At 40.5% G+C, this 18,508-nt stretch overlaps 1 protein-coding gene across 3 annotated transcripts in view; it reads right to left on the bottom strand.

Annotated features, from left to right (window-relative positions):
* LOC143318293 (CUB and sushi domain-containing protein 1) overlaps nucleotides 1-18,508 on the bottom strand; it is a 375,208-nt gene that overhangs the window by 48,637 nt on the left and 308,063 nt on the right. For all 3 annotated transcript variants that reach the window (XM_076726460.1, XM_076726469.1, XM_076726479.1), the window contains 11 exons: nucleotides 18,245-18,363; nucleotides 17,819-17,888; nucleotides 16,315-16,431; nucleotides 15,428-15,637; nucleotides 13,115-13,303; nucleotides 12,424-12,601; nucleotides 6,352-6,497; nucleotides 4,681-4,761; nucleotides 2,281-2,394; nucleotides 625-741; nucleotides 255-326 (listed from right to left, as the gene is read on the bottom strand). In XM_076726460.1, the coding sequence (XP_076582575.1) occupies nucleotides 255-326; nucleotides 625-741; nucleotides 2,281-2,394; nucleotides 4,681-4,761; nucleotides 6,352-6,497; nucleotides 12,424-12,601; nucleotides 13,115-13,303; nucleotides 15,428-15,637; nucleotides 16,315-16,431; nucleotides 17,819-17,888; nucleotides 18,245-18,363 (1,413 nt within the window). The remainder of the gene's footprint in view (nucleotides 1-254; nucleotides 327-624; nucleotides 742-2,280; nucleotides 2,395-4,680; nucleotides 4,762-6,351; nucleotides 6,498-12,423; nucleotides 12,602-13,114; nucleotides 13,304-15,427; nucleotides 15,638-16,314; nucleotides 16,432-17,818; nucleotides 17,889-18,244; nucleotides 18,364-18,508) is intronic.

Below are 18,508 nucleotides of genomic sequence, written 5' to 3'. Positions count from 1 at the left end.
CACACACACACACACACACAAACACACACACTGATCTGCACACTTTCACATTTACTGTTACACAACCTACTTGGAACTCCTGGGGGGGAAACACCACAAATGAGAATTAAGTGTTGTGCATCTTATTAACTGTTGTGCTACTTTACATAAACAAACATGAATTAAAGCTGTGTCTGAGTGTGTGCGTGTGTGCACGTGTGTATGTGTGTGCACATGCAAGTGTGGCAAAAATAGAGAAGAAAAGCTTTGCATACCATCAAAAATCTCCAGTTCATCAAACTGTTTCTCACTGTGAAACATCTCCACATAAATATTGATGGTGTAACCTGGGAAACGAGACATAATCATTTACAACCACATGCAAAAATCTGAAATATATCATATAAAACACACACACACACACACCCTTAAACACTCACATAAACACATGCGCAAAACACACATACATGCACGCCCAGCACTGACACGCTCTGTCTTTGGCACATACCAGCAGTTCATACACTGTACATAACAATCTATGACAGATTGAAGACAGTCTCTCACTATACAACACACAAACACACACAATCATTTTGCTCCCTCACACGTGACCCCACACATACTGGTTTCCCCCCCTTGACACACCTGGAATCATATGGAGCAGCCAGGAGCATGTCTGGCTGTTGGGGTAATTGCTAGGAAACCCGGGGCTTAGTATCACCCCTGATGACGAAGAGCGCTCCTCATTGGCTGGACACTGGGCTGTAGGGGTAATGGGTAAATGTCAGTAAGATGGATCAAAACAGTGAAGACTTTCCTGAGGTTCCTGACTTGCTCCCTCTCCACTCACCTCTCCATTCCTGTTTATCTGCCCACTTCCATTGTCTGCATTATCTGTCCCTTTTCCGCACAAACATGCAAAAACATTTTATACAATTTGCTTGCACTGGCAACTGCTTCAGCAGAATGTATGGAATCTGTCTTTAAAACATGCCCATTTAATGGCCTTGAGCACAAGCGAGACACTGGAAGCCTCTCTGAGTCCTTCTGTGTGATGGTACACACAGGCAGGTAACAGGATTTCACACAAAAGGAGCTGAACTCAAAAGCGTGTGGGGGAACACTTTGCTTGCATGTCTGCTTTTAAGAATGCTGCTTCTTTTTCTCCTGCTTTATAATGGATTGGACACTCTGTTCATCCAACACGATGGCAAAGAGCATCACTTCAACACTCAGCTGTGGCAGGAAAAAAAAATTATTTTCTCAAAAGAGTTATTCAAATCAGTTGTCTCATTGAGATACCAGGAGCGGCTAGCAGCACTTCCCAATGCTGATGTTTTAATGTTGCTAACTGAAAACATAAAGTGCCTGCTCTCTGAGGTCTCTTTAGTCTTAAAAGCCATGTGCCCACCATAATGACTGCTGTACTGCTGAATAAACATATTCAACAACTTTTGAACTACATAAAGAAATGACAAAGTGGAATGGGCTTCAAGAAGCTTTTGACCATGAAAAACTGCCAGTGGCAACAGGGTGACATTCTCCTAGACGCATTTGTGATATTAAATTTGTCATAAAAAGAGGCTTTGGAAACTTTTGAGTCACCTTGTCACATTTTGTATGTTTTCAGTGTTTGAAATGGTATAAATGTATAACAGTAATAAAAATGACTGCGTAGTCCACAAATACACAGGTATTTGTCAAAACATAGCTTTTTCTATGTGTTTTGGCATGTCATCCACACACAAACACACTTTTAGGCCACTGAAAATAGAGCTTTTGCAAAAATGCTTCCAGGATGAAGATGTTCAGGAACTCTGTTGACAGTGTAGACATGTACAGAGGAAAACCAGAGTTTTTGGCTTGTGACGACAGAGTGTAGGTGAGCTCGTTCCAGGCTCCTAAGTGACGTGGCTGACTGGGACGCTCAACGGAACTGAGCCATGGTTAACAAAATTTGTTTCACCTGTGCTTTTCCTGCGATGACAAAATGTCTGCTGTGTAGACACTCCATTGTACTTCATTTAGTGATTTGCTAACATTTCTCAAAACAATGTGGTAACCCACTGGACATGATGCTGAGCTGGATTTTAGTGAGGACATGTGGTGCAACTTTCCTGCTGGCTTAGCTTAGTTGTGAGGATTAGTTTACTCAGATTTATTTGGGAAAATATTTAAACAACTTGAAACAACAGCAGATTCAAAAAGTTTTGATAAAGCATCACCATGAGATCTCCACATAACATGCCCATACAGTATACTGTTTATCATGTGTATGGGTCGGACTGAGTGTTGCCTTACCTTGACATGTCGGGGTCGGGGCTTCAAAAAGCAAATGTGAATTGAGTTTGCACATCAGCTCTGCCTTTCCAACCAGTGTGTATCCAGGCAAACAGCGGTACTTCACAATATCACCTATCATGGGAAAAAAATAAAACCTTGATGAAGTCATTGCAGATTATACGTTCAACCAGTAGTTCCATATTACAAGGTAGGTTTTCATGTCTATGTTAGCAGAATACCTATTATATTTTGGACTAAAAAGACTGATTTTGGAAATATAACCTAAAATTGTCTTTGCCTTCAGAGTACATTCTTGCATAGCACAAAAACTGTGGATCTATTACATAACATTTATCCTAGCATGGGATCCCTTTGCAGGTAGTGCATACAGGGGGAACAATTATAGCAACGTACAACTTAAAGTAATGTTGGGGATTGCATGAAGAAAGACTTGGAAAAACAAACTGTCCTTTCAGATGTTTATTTTGTAAGTAGAGAGCTCCAAAAGAGCTAAGACTTGGTTTTTGTTGCTCCACTTTGACTGGCAAAGTTTGACAGGCTTGCCATCTTAAAAGGGGTGGAGATCTACCACCTGTCAGGGAGATGTAATGCACGCTTCAAACTCTGCTCAGGAGGCATACCGTGGCATACAGCTCACAGTATGGTGCATGGAGTTTAAAATTGTTGAACAGAACAAACAAGAATATCCAACCTTTCCTTGAGCTTCTTCAAAGATTGTATAATTGGCTATTAGACTGACCGACAACAAAGCCGGCGATGCCTCTGAGGCACTCTGTTCTGCCAGGTTTCGTGAATGTAATATTCACAGTACATGCACTCCAATGTTCTGAGGGCTTGTGAGACTTCTATGTATGATTATCCTAAACTAGCTCCCATTGGTCTTCGCTCTGTCCCAGAGAATGACTTCACTCTTGCTGTGAACAGGTGCAGGCCTGGTGCTCCCGTGCTGAAGTGAAAGTGGTAATAATTTGAAGTCGTCTCACTCTGGATGAGTACTATAGCTCTCTGGGTCAGTGTTGTTATTGTCTGTGTCCTGTTAGGAACATTATATCTAATGACCATCTCATTTTTACTATCAACGTGAGAGCTCATGAGGGTATTCCATGATGCTGGAATTTGACTAATGCACTCAAAATGTTTCTTTAAAGGGTCAGAAAAAAAATCTACTAATCATTGAAAAATCTTTTCTGAATTCATAAAATGTTGACATTTCAAAGTGTAAGTTTTCTGCAGAGTAATAATTATGTACTTTGCCAGAAGCATCTAGGCTCTGCATACCACTGGCAGGGTAAATTCATCTTGCCGGGGTTTTAAGAAATGTCTCCCTTTTTTTTTTTTCCAAATTACAGCTCCTGATCTAAAAGGTCACAAAACCTAAGAGCACGATGTTTTGAGCAAATCACAACACACAGAGCTGAGGGAAAATGGAGAACTTGACAAGTGATTATTTCTCCCAAAATGGATGTTTTTGAAAAGCTTGGGATCACATATTTGGTGTATATTTCAACATAGTGCATTTGTTAGAAAGAGGCTGGTCCATGTGTTGAGCCTGGCTTAACACAATTCACACAAAAGAAAAAGAAAACAAGACTGTGTGGTTAAATAAGCGGTTTATGCAGGAGTGCTATTCATTGATCAGAAACAGATTTCCAGAAGCCTCGTACTGCTTCACACAGTTATGAATAAAAAGAAGGTGGTTTTTAAATATATTGGAGATTTGTATGTATTTGGGGATATGTTAGTCAGCTGTTTACCGCTGTTGTGCTAAGCTACACTAAACACATCCCAAACCTGCCTCTGCACTGGATGCAAAGAGATGCAGCTGACATTTCTCCAAATTTTGGATTCCTTAAATTGTCGTGATGGCCTGAAGAAGTAAAAATTGTAATTTTATTTTGTGAATCCATCTCTCTTTTGTCTTTTCCTGTGTGTCACAGATTCACATGCACACACAGCAGCACACTGAGCTCAGCTCCAAAATAAAATAAAATAAAATGAACAGTGACAGACTAACGTTAGCCTGCTATATTTAGATAAATGTGCCCCATTAGTGGAGTAATTTACAATCAGTGGAATAATGACCTCCTACAAGCCTGATCAGGTAGCTTGTCAGTGCTGTCAGGTGAGTCGTTTAGATCTGAAGATGCACTAAATTAGCAAAGGTTGAAAATGTTTCCTAATTTTTAAACATTTACAAAACAATGTCACTGAAAATATGAGCTAAATTAGCCAAAGTTTTCATGGAGTTTCGGCTGTCTTGGTACCAATAAAACAGTTGTGTAGTTTATTCTATCATGGTGATTGGTTATTACTTTTTGGAGATACTTGCTTCTTTTTTTGTCAATCAATGTTTTACTTTATCAAAGGGTCTTTTTTTTTTCTAATCAGGACAATTACCTATCTGGAAGTTTTCATCTTCATAGATCACCTCTGCATTCTCCACAGCAGGGGGAGGAGGGCATTTCTTCAGACGGTAGGCTGGAGGGAAGGGCAAAAAAATGAAGTCAAGTCGAAAAAACACAATGGTTAAATCAATACACGTGACCCAAATGAGAACCGAAACACAAACATGTAGGTTCACTGCTCTTCATTCTACTGTTGCCAAGGAGTTTATCATTAGAAACAAGCAGTGCAGACGCCTCTTTGGAAAGAGCATCCATATGGAGAACGGGACAGTGGATGCCATTGGTGATCTGTATTATATCAACTGTCCAGGCTGCTCTTTAGGGGCAGCCATACTTGTATCTTGGTGTTACATGGGATATGATTTTGACATGAGGTTACTTTGTGCCTCAGAATGTCCCAGCTGCAACCAACTGTAAAGGCTGGCCTCTGTTCACCGACCCTGAATGACGCCTTCAAATGCTGTGTTGTGCAGCGTGCATGTTCATGGCTTTCACACTAAATAAAGGTGGTGACCTTACTGCTTACTGCAAACTGAAATGCAGTTATTAGCTAGAACAACTATGATAAGAATAGTTTCAGTATAAACTGAAGAGAACATAAGGAGAAAATCTCACATACAAGCTTTTCATTGAGACCTCGTGGGTTCAAAGACACACCACATGATTTAACCCACAAACAAACAACAGTTTTAAACTCTGCAAGAACTTCAGGAGTGAATTTATGCTCCAAGAAATGTTTCACTTGAACGACAATCATACGCCACCAATAACAAGCATCATTAATGATTTCATTTTCAAGTGCATTTCTTCTGTTTCTCCCCTTGCAGATTGAAGGAGAAATCTGGTTTCCTACAGCAGCTTAGTGAAAAAAAATGGGAAAAAGCAGTTTTTGAAGCATGGATGATCTGTTCTATTTTCAAATAATTACTCACTGGGTCCATAAATAAAAACACATTTTGACCTTAAGAAACTGATAATGCAAGGCAGCATTTAAATCATATCCTAAACTTTTAATTAAAAACACAGTTGCAGCAGTTTCTACGTGTCCCTCGAAAACGGTTGTTTGAGGCGAGAGAAAACAACACACACACGCTGAGCAACAGGGGGTAGAGCTGTCACTGGGGCTGTATCATTGTGACAAAACACAGTCTACAGCTCCGAGTGCACACACTGCCAGTGCAAGCGTTTTTTTGAAAGACCATGAGAAGTACCCATTAGAGATACAAACATGTACACCCTTAAAAATAATGAACAGTAGCACAGTAATGAAGATAGCAATAGAAAAGAGTGAAAGACGAAAAAGGCACACTGTAGTATCTCTCCTCTGTACCTTTTTTAATTTTTTTTTTTTTATATAATAGAAAGGCATCTCATCTCTACTCACTGCTTATGGAAGTGACTTTCAGTGGTCACTGAAAGGCACTACACACATTCACACAAACACTATATCAGCTCCTATATCAAGGTGTATTTTTCACTGAGGATATCTGTTTGGTATTTGCAAACCCAGACGGGTGTTGAAGTATTCATACAAAAAACAACACTCCTGTGCATTAAGTTGCAGTGTGGCTTCAGTGAAGTAAGGGTATCTATGCTACAGTTGAACTGTGTGTGTGTGTGTGTGTGTGTGTGTGTGTGTGTGTGTGTGTGTGTGTCTCTGTACCATGAAAGTTGAGAATGAAGAACCCTCCAGTTGAAAAGTCAGAGTGAAAGCGGATCAGGACCTTCAGGCTGGTGCTGTAGGCCGACTCTAACGCCGTGTTGCCACTGAAGACTCCGAGCTGAGGACTGGACGTATCTGGGCCGTCCCTGAGAGAGAGAGAGAGAGAGAGAGAGAGAGAGAGAGAGAGAGAGAGAGAGAGAGAGGAAGCAGGATACAATACATCTAATCAATTGCAGCAGAGGGATGGAGAGAGAGAAAGCAAGAGTCACATAATATTTGACAGAGAGATATGACTTTGTGTAGGATACAGAGTTAAGTATTTCTCTAAATTAACTTTCATTGCCCTTAAACTGACAGATTCCAAGATTCAAAGATTTATCTGTCACATACTGACTCGTATTTCCAACATGTGCAGTGAAGTGGGGGGATGACATACTCTAGAGAATGTGCTAAAATGCAAATACAATGATAACTGAATAAGTGTACAAAATAAGGATTAGAGATAGAAAATATCAAGAATAAAACTTCATGTACACAAACAAACACACACACACACACACACACACACACACACACACACACACACACACACACATATATTGTAATATGATTTAAGAATAAAAATTATGAGAATCATTTAGAATCATATATCTTTCTGCAAGGCAAAAATCCTAAAAAGTTACATCATTTTGATTTCTTCTTGTTTGCCATGCTTTTGTGATTCATTCATTTAGGGATATCAGGGATATACTTTCTTTTACATTTGAAATTTAACAGCTTATTAGCTGCTGAAGAATTAAAAGTAAATTACTGAACAAGGTTAATAGAGCAACACTGACGTTGGCTAACTTAGCAACGAAATAACTTGTGTTCTGAATAATGATTTCACGATGGTGTGAGTAGATGATCAATAACCAGTGTGTAACACAGTCAACATGTTATGTTAAAGGAATATTTAGCAAGCTACATTGTAAAGAACAGCTTACAAGTTACGTTGAATAGAAATGACGTGAAACTAACAAATGACGCATGTAACACTGCAGATAGCTCAGGGGAACGTATGGATGCATAACATCATATTGATTTTATCTACTATAGGTAAGCTATGGTAATTGTATACATCCAATCATCCTGCAGGGTCTCTGCCCAGGTTCCACCTCCATTACTCTTATTTGCAACAGGTATTTTCTCTTATATTCTGTGCAGACATTTATAGATTTTTCTCATTGATCTGCATGCAAAACCTCACCCAAAAATATATTTCATTACAAATCTACGGTTATCATCCAAAACTGGCTCTGCAGATTCCTTATAGTGGAAATCTATGAAAGTGATTAAAAACTTAAATGGCTGCGTTCAGGTGTGATTTGATTATTAAAGTCATACTGATTAAACCATATGTCTACCGCGGCTCTAGAGGAAGGTCAGGGGTCAGGATAGGTATGAGCTTCTTATGAGATGCAGGTTTTAGATTTGCTTGCGACGATTTGGTCTGATTTCACCAGATTTAATTACAGGGAGGAAGAGGGACCAAAAGCAGCCTTTGATAATAAAATAAAACACATATCTGGCAAGTCTGCATGCTTGTTCATTTGAAATGGTCGAAAAAATATTTCAGTTTTTATTCCTTTGCTTTTTTCACCCATTTCAAACAAGTTCATTGAACAAAGCCCAAGGATTAAAGGCTTAACTTCACTCATTAAATATTGAATGTTGTTGAAAGGTTACATTTTCTAAAGTTCCTAAATGCCCAGTTTTAGGTTTTTAATGAACATGCCATTGGATTAAACAAGGGTTTTAAAATTTTAATTCATGAAGAGTGCCTGGGATCTCTTGGCTCCTCAATAATTCAAGGTCTTCCGAAGGTGTTGGAGCTCATTTGGAGAATCAGAATGTAGTATTTGGGTCATTTAAATCAAAACCGAGTAAGGATTTTGTGGCTCCATTTTTACTTACAGAAAAACACACAAATCCAATAGGAATATTTTTCTCGGCCCAAAAAACATATACAATCGAGTTTATTAAAACATGCAATTGGGAGGCTGTATTTATAATTTAAGCTTATTTCTGAGAAGTGCAGAAATTCCCCAACAGCACTGAGAGAACTTAGCTTCGTGACCTCTCCCTCAATAATGTGCTCCCGCGACAGCCATTTAATGAAGTCAATACCTTCAAGACGTAAGATGCTGGCTTGAGAACAAAAATGAAGCATAGCGCAAGTTGAGGCAGGCCACGGAGGTCGAGCTCAGTTCGTATTCTAGCTTTATTTACCGATGGCTCATCTGATCTCAAACCAGCCCACATCAGCAGGTGATTCTCCACTTCGCACTCGCATTGGTATATATCAAACGCGGCGCCCTATTTAAGCTCTCCTAGCCTGCTTGACCTCGCTGCTTCCTCTGCAAGACATTTAAAACCCAGCTCAAAGCTTTTATGCTATGTCTGACTTTATCAGCATCATTTCTGTTGTCATTCATGCCTTCTCTGTTCTGCTCCTTGTGGGGTCTCTGCTGCTGCTCTCCCCACTTATAGCCGTTCCATGTGAGCCACACCGCCAAATGTAATTCATGCAGTATTAATAAATATTCTTTAACTAAAGTGGTCCTGACTGAAAAGCTGCTGGTGTGAATCTCAACACCTGCTCAAACAACATGGAGCGAATGAGATATTCTCCCACACACTTTAAGTGAGCCTCTAGAAATGAAGATTAAAAATAAGTTTGATTCATGAATATTTAGCACTGTCTATCAACTCTGTCTACTACAGGGGAGGGACACGTGTGTGGCTGAGGAAAGGGTGTGATTGGGAGGAATACATTAACAGACTGATGGAGGCTGAGAAAACAGTGGATGCCCCACAGAAGCCTCTTAAATGTAAACTGATGTCTTTGTGCTGGAGATGTACAATGACCCTGTGGAAGACTTAGAAGAGACAGCACACTGGTTTAACAACAATCCTGTGAAATAAGACTAGATATTAAAATTTGTGATGTATCTTAAATGTTTTCTCTTCCTGTTCTGAAAGGCTGCATTATAGATGAGTGCTGTAATTTTCTCAGCTCGTATGACTATGCAGCATTTTCTTGCTGAGTGAAATAAACAATGAATTTCTTGATATACTTTCACAATTTCTCCACTGTTTTTTTCTTCCTCAGACACTCAGCCCTGCCATAGATTAAATGGTATATAAAAGCACTGATAGCGTGCATAATATTTTCACCATTGTTAAACAATGCTTTAAAAAAACTGTATTTGATTTTGTCAAATGTGAGTGAGTGCACAGCATCATAAACCATTGTGTTGCTCCCATCTTAGATCCACAGCCCACTGTTAGAAATGGTTCAGTGATATTAGGCAATAAGCCAAACACAACTGGTGGTAGACCATAGAGACAGTTTGGCTTCATTCCCTGACATCTGGATGCAGCCTGCTGTCACATAAGCCCCAGGGGCATACAGGGCAGAAACCAGCCGACACACATCACTGAGATATAGATTGTACAGGACAGAATAATGCACAAGGCAAAAGACATCCCTTGCAAGTTTGATTGATGAGAAACTAGAGCATGAGGAGGCTGGTGAAGGAGGAAATCAGCAAAACCACTGACAGCAACAGTACAATGAATGATCAGAAAAGGCTGAAAAGGGCTGGAGGCGCCTTAGATCGTAAAAACTACCTCACTGTCTTGTCTGAATATGACTGGTGATTGCAAGAGTCAGCTCTTACTGATGCCATTGCACAAATTCAATGCTCAGCCACTTTATGTCATCTTACGCTCACTGCTCACCATTTGTAGCACGCATAAAACACTTTTTATATAGACAGTAACTATGTGAAATTTTGGCTGATGGCTTTCCTCTGCAAATTTCATGTTCATTAATAATAGGCCTTCTTTGGTCCACAAATCCAATGTGACTCATTTTGGGATCAAACTATTAAAGTTAACCATTACAAGTCCCATATTTAATTGAAATTATGCTCCCAATCAATTTCTTATTAGCCTAGCAGCTCACACAGGGCATATCGTGTCTCCTCCCATTCTGTCCAACTGAGTTCAGTTATCCAAACAGTCAAATGTCCAAACCCTAAAAAAGCAGTGGCTTCACTCTTAAGCTCTCGTGAGTACAATGAGATAATGTCACTTACCCTGTTTTATTAACAGTTCGTCGCTGATGCACATAATTAAAAGTAATCCAAATGCTAACTCTGTCATTAAAAGGTTTAAGAGGCTGTTTCAGAAAGCCTGTGTTCATAATCTAAATGTAGGCCATTAATTCGCTGTACACCCATTGTACCTCTTACAATGCTCCAACCATCCTCATGAAAAGCACATTCATTGCTGTGTTGCAAAACAAAAGGACTCAGAGACTCACCAAAAAACACTCACACCACAAGGATATGAGCTAGAATAGAAGATCGATTAAAGCACAGATGAGCCATGAACGCTTCATCGTTAAATAGAAAGGTGACCAGAGACACTGATGCAATGACCTTTGATCTGACTGACAATTATGGAAGTTTCCCATGAGCTGACATGAGTACAACTCTCTGGATTAAAGCGAAAGAAACAGTAAAGTGGAGAATGTTTGCAGTTATTAATGTCAGTAAAATCTACAGTATTGAAATTAGTCGTTCTTTTTAACCAAACATAAAGAGTGTACTGATGTGGGTTTCAATACTCTGCTATTTACACAGCTGTAATGCAGAAGCAGCAGACCTTTGGCTCACTGACTCTACATCTGTCCAAGGCTCTGGAAGGTAGATGGTATCCCACTGGGTCTGAGAAAAGCACTCCTCTCTTCAGTATCAGCCGCCCGTCAATCCCAAACATATTCATGTGTTGGAGATATGGCTAGACTGAGCCGCACAACAGTCCATCATGTATGCACCAATCTCACATTACAGATGTCTTTTGGTGCCCTACAGTCTATGAATGTGACTTCATAATTTTGTTCCACATGAAAGGGACCAAAAACACATGAATCACCAAAATCAATTTGCAACTGCAAAATAGCCCGATGCTGCACCCCTCCATAGCTGTATCCATGGCTCTGGTGGCTGGCGAGATTGAAAGCGAGTAGTCACTGACTGTGAATGTATTACTTTCCCACTGTGTGCATTTCACCTGCTCACTCCCTGGAACTTGACTCTTGAGCCTGAAAATGAAGGACTGACCACATCCAAACACCAAATATTTTCTACCCAAACCAAACCAATACCAAATGATGACCCTTCATTTTCTTCCTCATAAATTCAGTCCAAAACTATTTTTGACAGAAAACACAGTGCTGACTGACACTATTAAGTGAGAAATTTCTTTTGGACTGACCCAAGCTTGTCAGATCCAGCCAAGTCCCGTTGGATTTGCGAACCTGGTTCCACCACTCCTTTCATTACATTTCCCACTCCCCACTGAATCTCATCATTACTGCCAGAGTTCCTGAGCCCTCTCAGGGTCTGCGTATGGCCATGGTGCTGAGTTAGATTGAATTGGTCAGTGGTCCCATTGTAAATGCATTACTCTCACGCTCCCTATATTACAGTCTTACCTCCACACTGAATCCCATTATTACTGCAGGGGAGTTAGTGTATGCAGAGCACAGAGTACATATGCGTGTATGTATTAGGAGTCTTTGGAGCTGTGATCCCTGTGTATCAACCATGCTACACACAGATACATATGGCTTTGTGTATGTGCTCAGACAGTGGATACATATTGATATATACCTTTTGAATAAACAATGTAATGAACAGAAATGCAATCAATAGGGGATGAGGTTATGACCAATAAAGTACAGTATATCTCAAAAAGTCTGTGTGAGTGAATGTGGGCGTGTGTGAAAGAGACAGAAGGAGATTAAATAAAAAATAGAGGTAAAAGTTGATACAACTTCACCATCTTCTTATTAGTGTGCAGCGAGGAGACAGGCTATAAGTGCATTCAAAACTTAGCTGTCAGTGATGCAATCAGTCCCAGGATAAAGGGCAACACTGAAAGGGAACTTATGCATTTGTGTGTGTATGAGAGCGTGTGTGTGCACGTACGTTCAAGTGTGAGTGCACCCAGACTCACCAGACAGCGATGTAATCAGTGACAGGCTCTGTCTGCAATAAGGTAAAGTTGATATAAACTCCGTGTCCGTGGGGAACAGTGATGAGCCAGCTACAGTCTTGGGAGTTGGGGTATTCATTGGGGTACTGAGGTGAATAGATGGTCCCGTTTTCAGCCGTGACATTATAGCCACAAGGAGCTGTAAAAAGCAGAGTTATAAGATTATCTTTTGGCAAATTTGTCATTTTCTTAAAATGTGCCGGACCGGCAAGGATCAGGGGAAGAAGAAAGAATAACTGCTGAACTGCAGACAGTGAGGGATAAAATTATCTTCATTATTTGCAGTAGTACAAGTAGAAGCAGCAGTCGTAGCAGTGGTAGTAATAAGATCAATGATGGTGCTACTGATGTATGGAGTAAATGAAAGTAAGTGACACAGGAGTATTTACTTTGTACTTAACTGCTCACACCGCTGCCTTGTGATACCAATGAAACACGAGATTAAATTTACAGAAATTCAATTAGGAAACAACATTTTATAAATGTCTAGATTTTAAATTACAATTGGTATGTGAGGGATGGAGATGTTCTGGGGAAAAAGTGGTAACAAAACATGTGTAACAACTCAACAACACCAACACATAAAGGGGCTGATATGAGTGTACATTTTTACAGCATCAATCAACAGATGTTTAAATGAAATTATTCTTACCTTCACAGCGTGGAAACGGGTGGTTCCACTTCCGGTTGGTCCCGTGCAGGCATGTTAGCACCGGGTGTCCGATCAAAACATAACCAGGGTAGCATTGAAAAGTTATTGATTGGCCAGAGCTGTAGTCACTGTTGATGATGTCACCGTTGGGGAAAGGAAAAGGGTCCTGGCAGTTCTGAAGTTGATAGGCTAAAGAGAGACAAAGAAAAATGATCACCAGTGTGGAAACACTCCGATTTACCTGTTTTTAGGTGTCAAGAAAATAAAATCAGATGCTCTTACTCAAAGATTGATAAATGCAATGCAGCTGTACATTTGCCCCTCTGTATTCTGCCATGCAGTCTTTCACAGTACCCTTTTATGTCTGCCTCCCAAATCCCAAAATGTAACTACAAAATGGCAACTGTGATTAATTGTATTGAAACCATTTTACAGCTAATGGACTTGAAGGGGCATAAAAAAAATCTGTGACCCACAGAGGCTACCAGTTGTGAGTGCGACAATAGTGATAGCAACATAGATCTTATGTCCTACTCAGTCTTCTGGCATGTTTATGCATTGCACTCCAGCGCTTGCTTGATGAAAAATCAGCATCACACGTCTATTTAGGGTACATTTCACTCTGCGTGAGTGTCATGGCAAGCCAAACCTCCTCATTAGACTTGCCATTGACAGACCACAGAGGTGGGTGACTCTGGAAAACAAGTTTGCTAAAAAAGTTGCGAGTGAAAGACAGCACTCAGTACCAGGTCAAAGCAAACAGGGTCGGCAGCACTAGACAGCACCTAAGGAGCAGACTGTGCAACTTGGTCTCAGAGACAGTCTGTGTTGGTTGTAGCAGGACCTAAAATGTAGGAGGGAACTGCATTCAACACAATCCAGGCACACGATGTGCACAGGAACACTGTGTTGCAGCCAAGTATGGGCTAGACAGTCCCAAGTCCAGATGGGAGATGCCACAAAGGAAGCTTAAGAACGTCAGAACTCAGATCCTGTGGGACTTTTAGATCCCGACAGGTAAACAAATATTGACAAAACTAACTGGACATTGTGGAAATGAAGAGGCAACAGAAAAACAAGTGGTGACAGATGTAGAAGTCCCATGTGAAAGCAGCATCAAGGGGAAGGAACATAAGAGGATACAGAAATACCACGGGCTGAAAGAGGAACTAGAATAAATGTGGAAAATGTGGTAGTGGGAGCACTTGCAGCTGTGAAACTACAAGGAGGAGCAATGCAAGAGTGTCCCTTAAGCTTTCGTTTGCGACGTTTGGATCGAAGCGTTATTGTGTGGGTACTTTTCTGTTGCATTGACACTGATTTTTTTGCCACCCAGCACTTATCCCACTGAGGCTTTGTGAATGTGCACACTTCATCTCCTTGGCCTCGAATACAGAGCCTGAGCTTGTATCATTGAGTGGGTCAGGGGTGAAAGCATGCACCCTGGTGACAGCACTACCAACTGTATTCATTCAACACAACTGAGGGTAGCAACATGAATCTCTGTGTGTATTGCATCCTCCCGCTGAATATCTTTGCTGTCACTTGAAAAACAGCATCTGGTGCCACTTCATGTGAGGAAACAATGTCCAGAAGATCCACATTCCAACAGTGGGAGTTAGCAGTGACAAGGACTGCAGCGTTAGGGGACTTGGCCATTGCAAATTAGGGGAAAATGATTACATGCATGTGAATGTGGGTTAGCTTATGTGTAAGTTGGTGAGCCTTGTTCTAGTTCTGCTGGCATATAGGCCCACAGTGCATCTCTTGTGTCTTTGAAGTGAAGCACTTAGGGCTACAAGTAAAGCCTGCTGGACAAGATGCCAGTCTCTCACAGGGGCTTACCAACAATCCATCGCTTTTAATGATGAGAGGAAAGCCATAAGGTTTTTTAAGTCTTTAGCATGACTCATCCACGGATCAAAGCTCAAAACCTCATAGCAATATGTTTTTTCATCCTATCCTTCATTTCTTAGAGTTGGGAGGGCTTTGTAATTTGGCATCTAGGTTTGGATGTTAATTTACTCAGAACATTTGAACCTTGAGACCCTTTTTTTTTTTCTAAATCACTGAAGCAACTTTCTTGTGTTGCCTACCCCAAATCTGGAGAAATTAAAAAGTAGGGGGAGTTTGAATACAGGTATGTCCCCTTGGTGTCCTTTGAGGGGGCAGGTTTCAACTGGAAGCGCCTGCACTTAACAGTAACACCTCAGGGTTTGTGGCCTTGTGAGTCTGCAGTCACAGAACAGTGTGCAGTCAGAGAAAAACAAATCTTAACTGGTCTAAAATCACATGTGATACTGATAGTCTCACCTTGATAGTTCAGTTTGAAGCCCGGCCTGTTCTCTGAGTGGTCACTGTAGAAGTGGATGATTGTCAGGTGGGTCGTGCTCAGCAAAGTTGGTGGGATCTGCGAGCCAGTGAACTGTCCAATAAGAGCAGAGCTGTGCTGTGGTCCAGCTCTGACCTCTAAGAAGTCATGGTTGTCCTCCGAAGAGAAGTTTTGGAACTGAATATGGGCTCCTAGAATACAAACACAGAATATAATCAGAATCAGCTTTATTGGGCAAGTATATGTACACATACAAAGAATGTGTCTCTAAATTTCATGGATCTGAGAATTAGTGAGATTTTACATTTTTTTCAGAGTGTGTATACAAGATAGAGATATGTCATATGCCAAGAGACCAAGTTCACTAAGTTTACAGTACTCCACATTTTCATATACCTTTCATATCTATTTCTGTTATCATAGCTTCATCTGGAACTGGTATATTGTTATTTTTCTATTTTGATAACTTGCACCAAAGATAGAAGCAGTGAAGCAAGTTTTGTGGTCTGAGACAGTGTTAATAAAGCTGTCTTGAATCTAGTTTTGTTGTCCTTTGAATATACAATTATAATTTCTAATACCATATCAAGTAAAAACTAGCTATCATTACACACAGGGATTTGTACGCCGACCACACAAAAAGATGAAAACTGTGTCCTATTTGAACCATCAGTTACTGTAGTCATTAAACAGCACACACCATGTGTCAGCCTCCAATTAAACATGTGGTGAAGCCTTCAATAAACCATGTGTTACCACTGCAGATTCTGTGCTAAAGAACAAGGTCTGCGTTTCCCAACTACACCAACAGATGTACTGAAAGTGACAGAATCTTTTTAGGAATGCTATTCCACCCCACAATACTTACCATATCCAGTTGGCAGGCTGATTTGCCAGGTGCAGTCCAGGTTGCCTGGGTAGTTGCCGGGGAAACCTGGACTAAGGATGACACCACTCATCTCAGACAACACCCCGCCGCAACGAGCTGACAACACAGGCACAGAAAACACATTGTTAAAAGAGGAAACACATGAGCAGCGCACGGTGGAGATCATCACTTCACCCTGTTTGTTTCAACAGGAAGAAGGTTGCACCACAACAAAAAACAAAAATGCCCTAAAATACAGCTGCAGGCAGCAACAACAGGGCTTGAACTAGGGGGGATTTGTAGTATTTATATTTACACTCAGTGGCCACTTTATTAGGCACACCTGTACAATCTATTGCAATTCAATACAACACCTCTGCCATAAACTCTAGAACGCTCCAAAAACACCTGTTTGGAACATTCCACTGGTAAGCAGGTTCATTGGTTACAGGCGATCGGATCGATAGTGTTTTCATTTACCTTTCACACAGCATCCCAGCTTTTTTGGACTCAAGGTTGTAAACAAAATACACTTCACGGCACAACAGTTGTACTGGACTGCAACAGGTCATAGATCGGTGTGTCTAATAAAGCTGCCCACTGAGTGTATTTTAATATTGAAATTTCAACTATGACATTAGGCCATTAGGTTCACGTGTATTGTTAATTAACATATGAAATGAGTATGTATATGAAACCTGTTTCAGCAGGGCTAGGACTACATGTGCTGAATTTCTGTAAATCCTATAGAACCAATAGGGTGACAGACACGCATTTCAAATCTTATGGCACATTATTATGGCGCCTGCCTCTATTGACACATGTTGTTATTTCAAGTGTTTTGACTGAAATTGGAAATGCTGGATTTGACACATACTGAAAGGAGCTGTTGCAGGGCTGAGTTTAGTTAGTCCTGACAGGTCAAGGTTGACTTTAACTGGAACTGACTTCCCAGACCAGCTACAAGTTTTCACCTAGGACTGAATTATTCAGGCCCAAACACAAACATCAATGTAATCAAGGTTCCTTAACACTATTGCAATAGTTAGGAAGACTTGGCTCACAGCACAAAGTACAAAATTCTGTTTGTACCCAGCAGGTATATTGATCCTGCAGAGCACTGACCCTGTGCCAGTCAAGAAGTTACTTCCTTCCACAAATCTGACAACTATATGTTCTCATTTTGCGATTACTTCTTATTACTTATTTGACGCAGAATTAATATTCCTGTAGCATGTCACTGTGTGTAGATGCAGTCTCTTTTTAAAAAATATTCCACTCCCAGATTACACAGTGACATGTAATCGATGACTTACATAAACAGATGTTTTTATGCATTCCACATATCTCTTATGTGCTAAAATGCTTCTGTCACTTTGCTGCGTAGGCCTAGCTGAATGTGAACCTCACACCTGCAGAACATTTTTTTCTCCCCTTTGGATCAATCATACGTAGAGCACTGTGTTTGTGTTTGTGTGTTTGTATGTGTGTGTGTGTGTTTTACCTATGCAAAGAGGAGGTGGGTAGTTCCATCGACGCACAGTCCCAGGCATGCAGGAAATGTGTGAGTGGCCCTGCGAGTGATAATACAGTAGGATAGAGTCAAGAAAATGAAGATACTCTAAGCAATGATGGCACAGTTTCATCAACTAAGTTCCTTGACTTTTTAAATGAAAGAGTAAAAACAAAAATGTAGAAAATTGTGCAATCTTAGAATACTTTTGGTGTGTATTTCATTAAAGTAAACATGTGGGATTCAGTAGCCGGTGTGGACACTTACTTTTACTACATGCATGCTAACTGTCACACACACACACTCTGTTATCCATCCACATTATGCAAGAACCAGTAGTGCAATCAATATCTAAAGCTATGTATTTATCAACCAATCATTTGTTTACTGGTCAGTTTGTATGGCTGTGTTCATTACCTGTAATGTGTACCCGAGTTCACAGCTGAATGCTACCACCTCATTGACCATATATCTGTCCCCTGTTTTAATGCCATTGGCAGGGATCATTGGCTCTGGACAGGTGGTAAGACCAACAGCTTTAAAAAAAAACAGGAAAGAGGGGGGAAAAGAACAGAAACACAATGAACTATGTCATTAATATTATTTATTTTATACATGTAAGCATTGCTTAGCCTCTGGCTAATGTCGTTTCCTCAGACCAGATGACAGAAAACACAAGAA

Source organism: Chaetodon auriga, chromosome 1 (assembly GCF_051107435.1).
Source record: "Chaetodon auriga isolate fChaAug3 chromosome 1, fChaAug3.hap1, whole genome shotgun sequence".
NCBI lineage: Eukaryota > Metazoa > Chordata > Actinopteri > Chaetodontiformes > Chaetodontidae > Chaetodon > Chaetodon auriga.
This window is presented reverse-complemented; position numbering and strand designations above follow the sequence as displayed.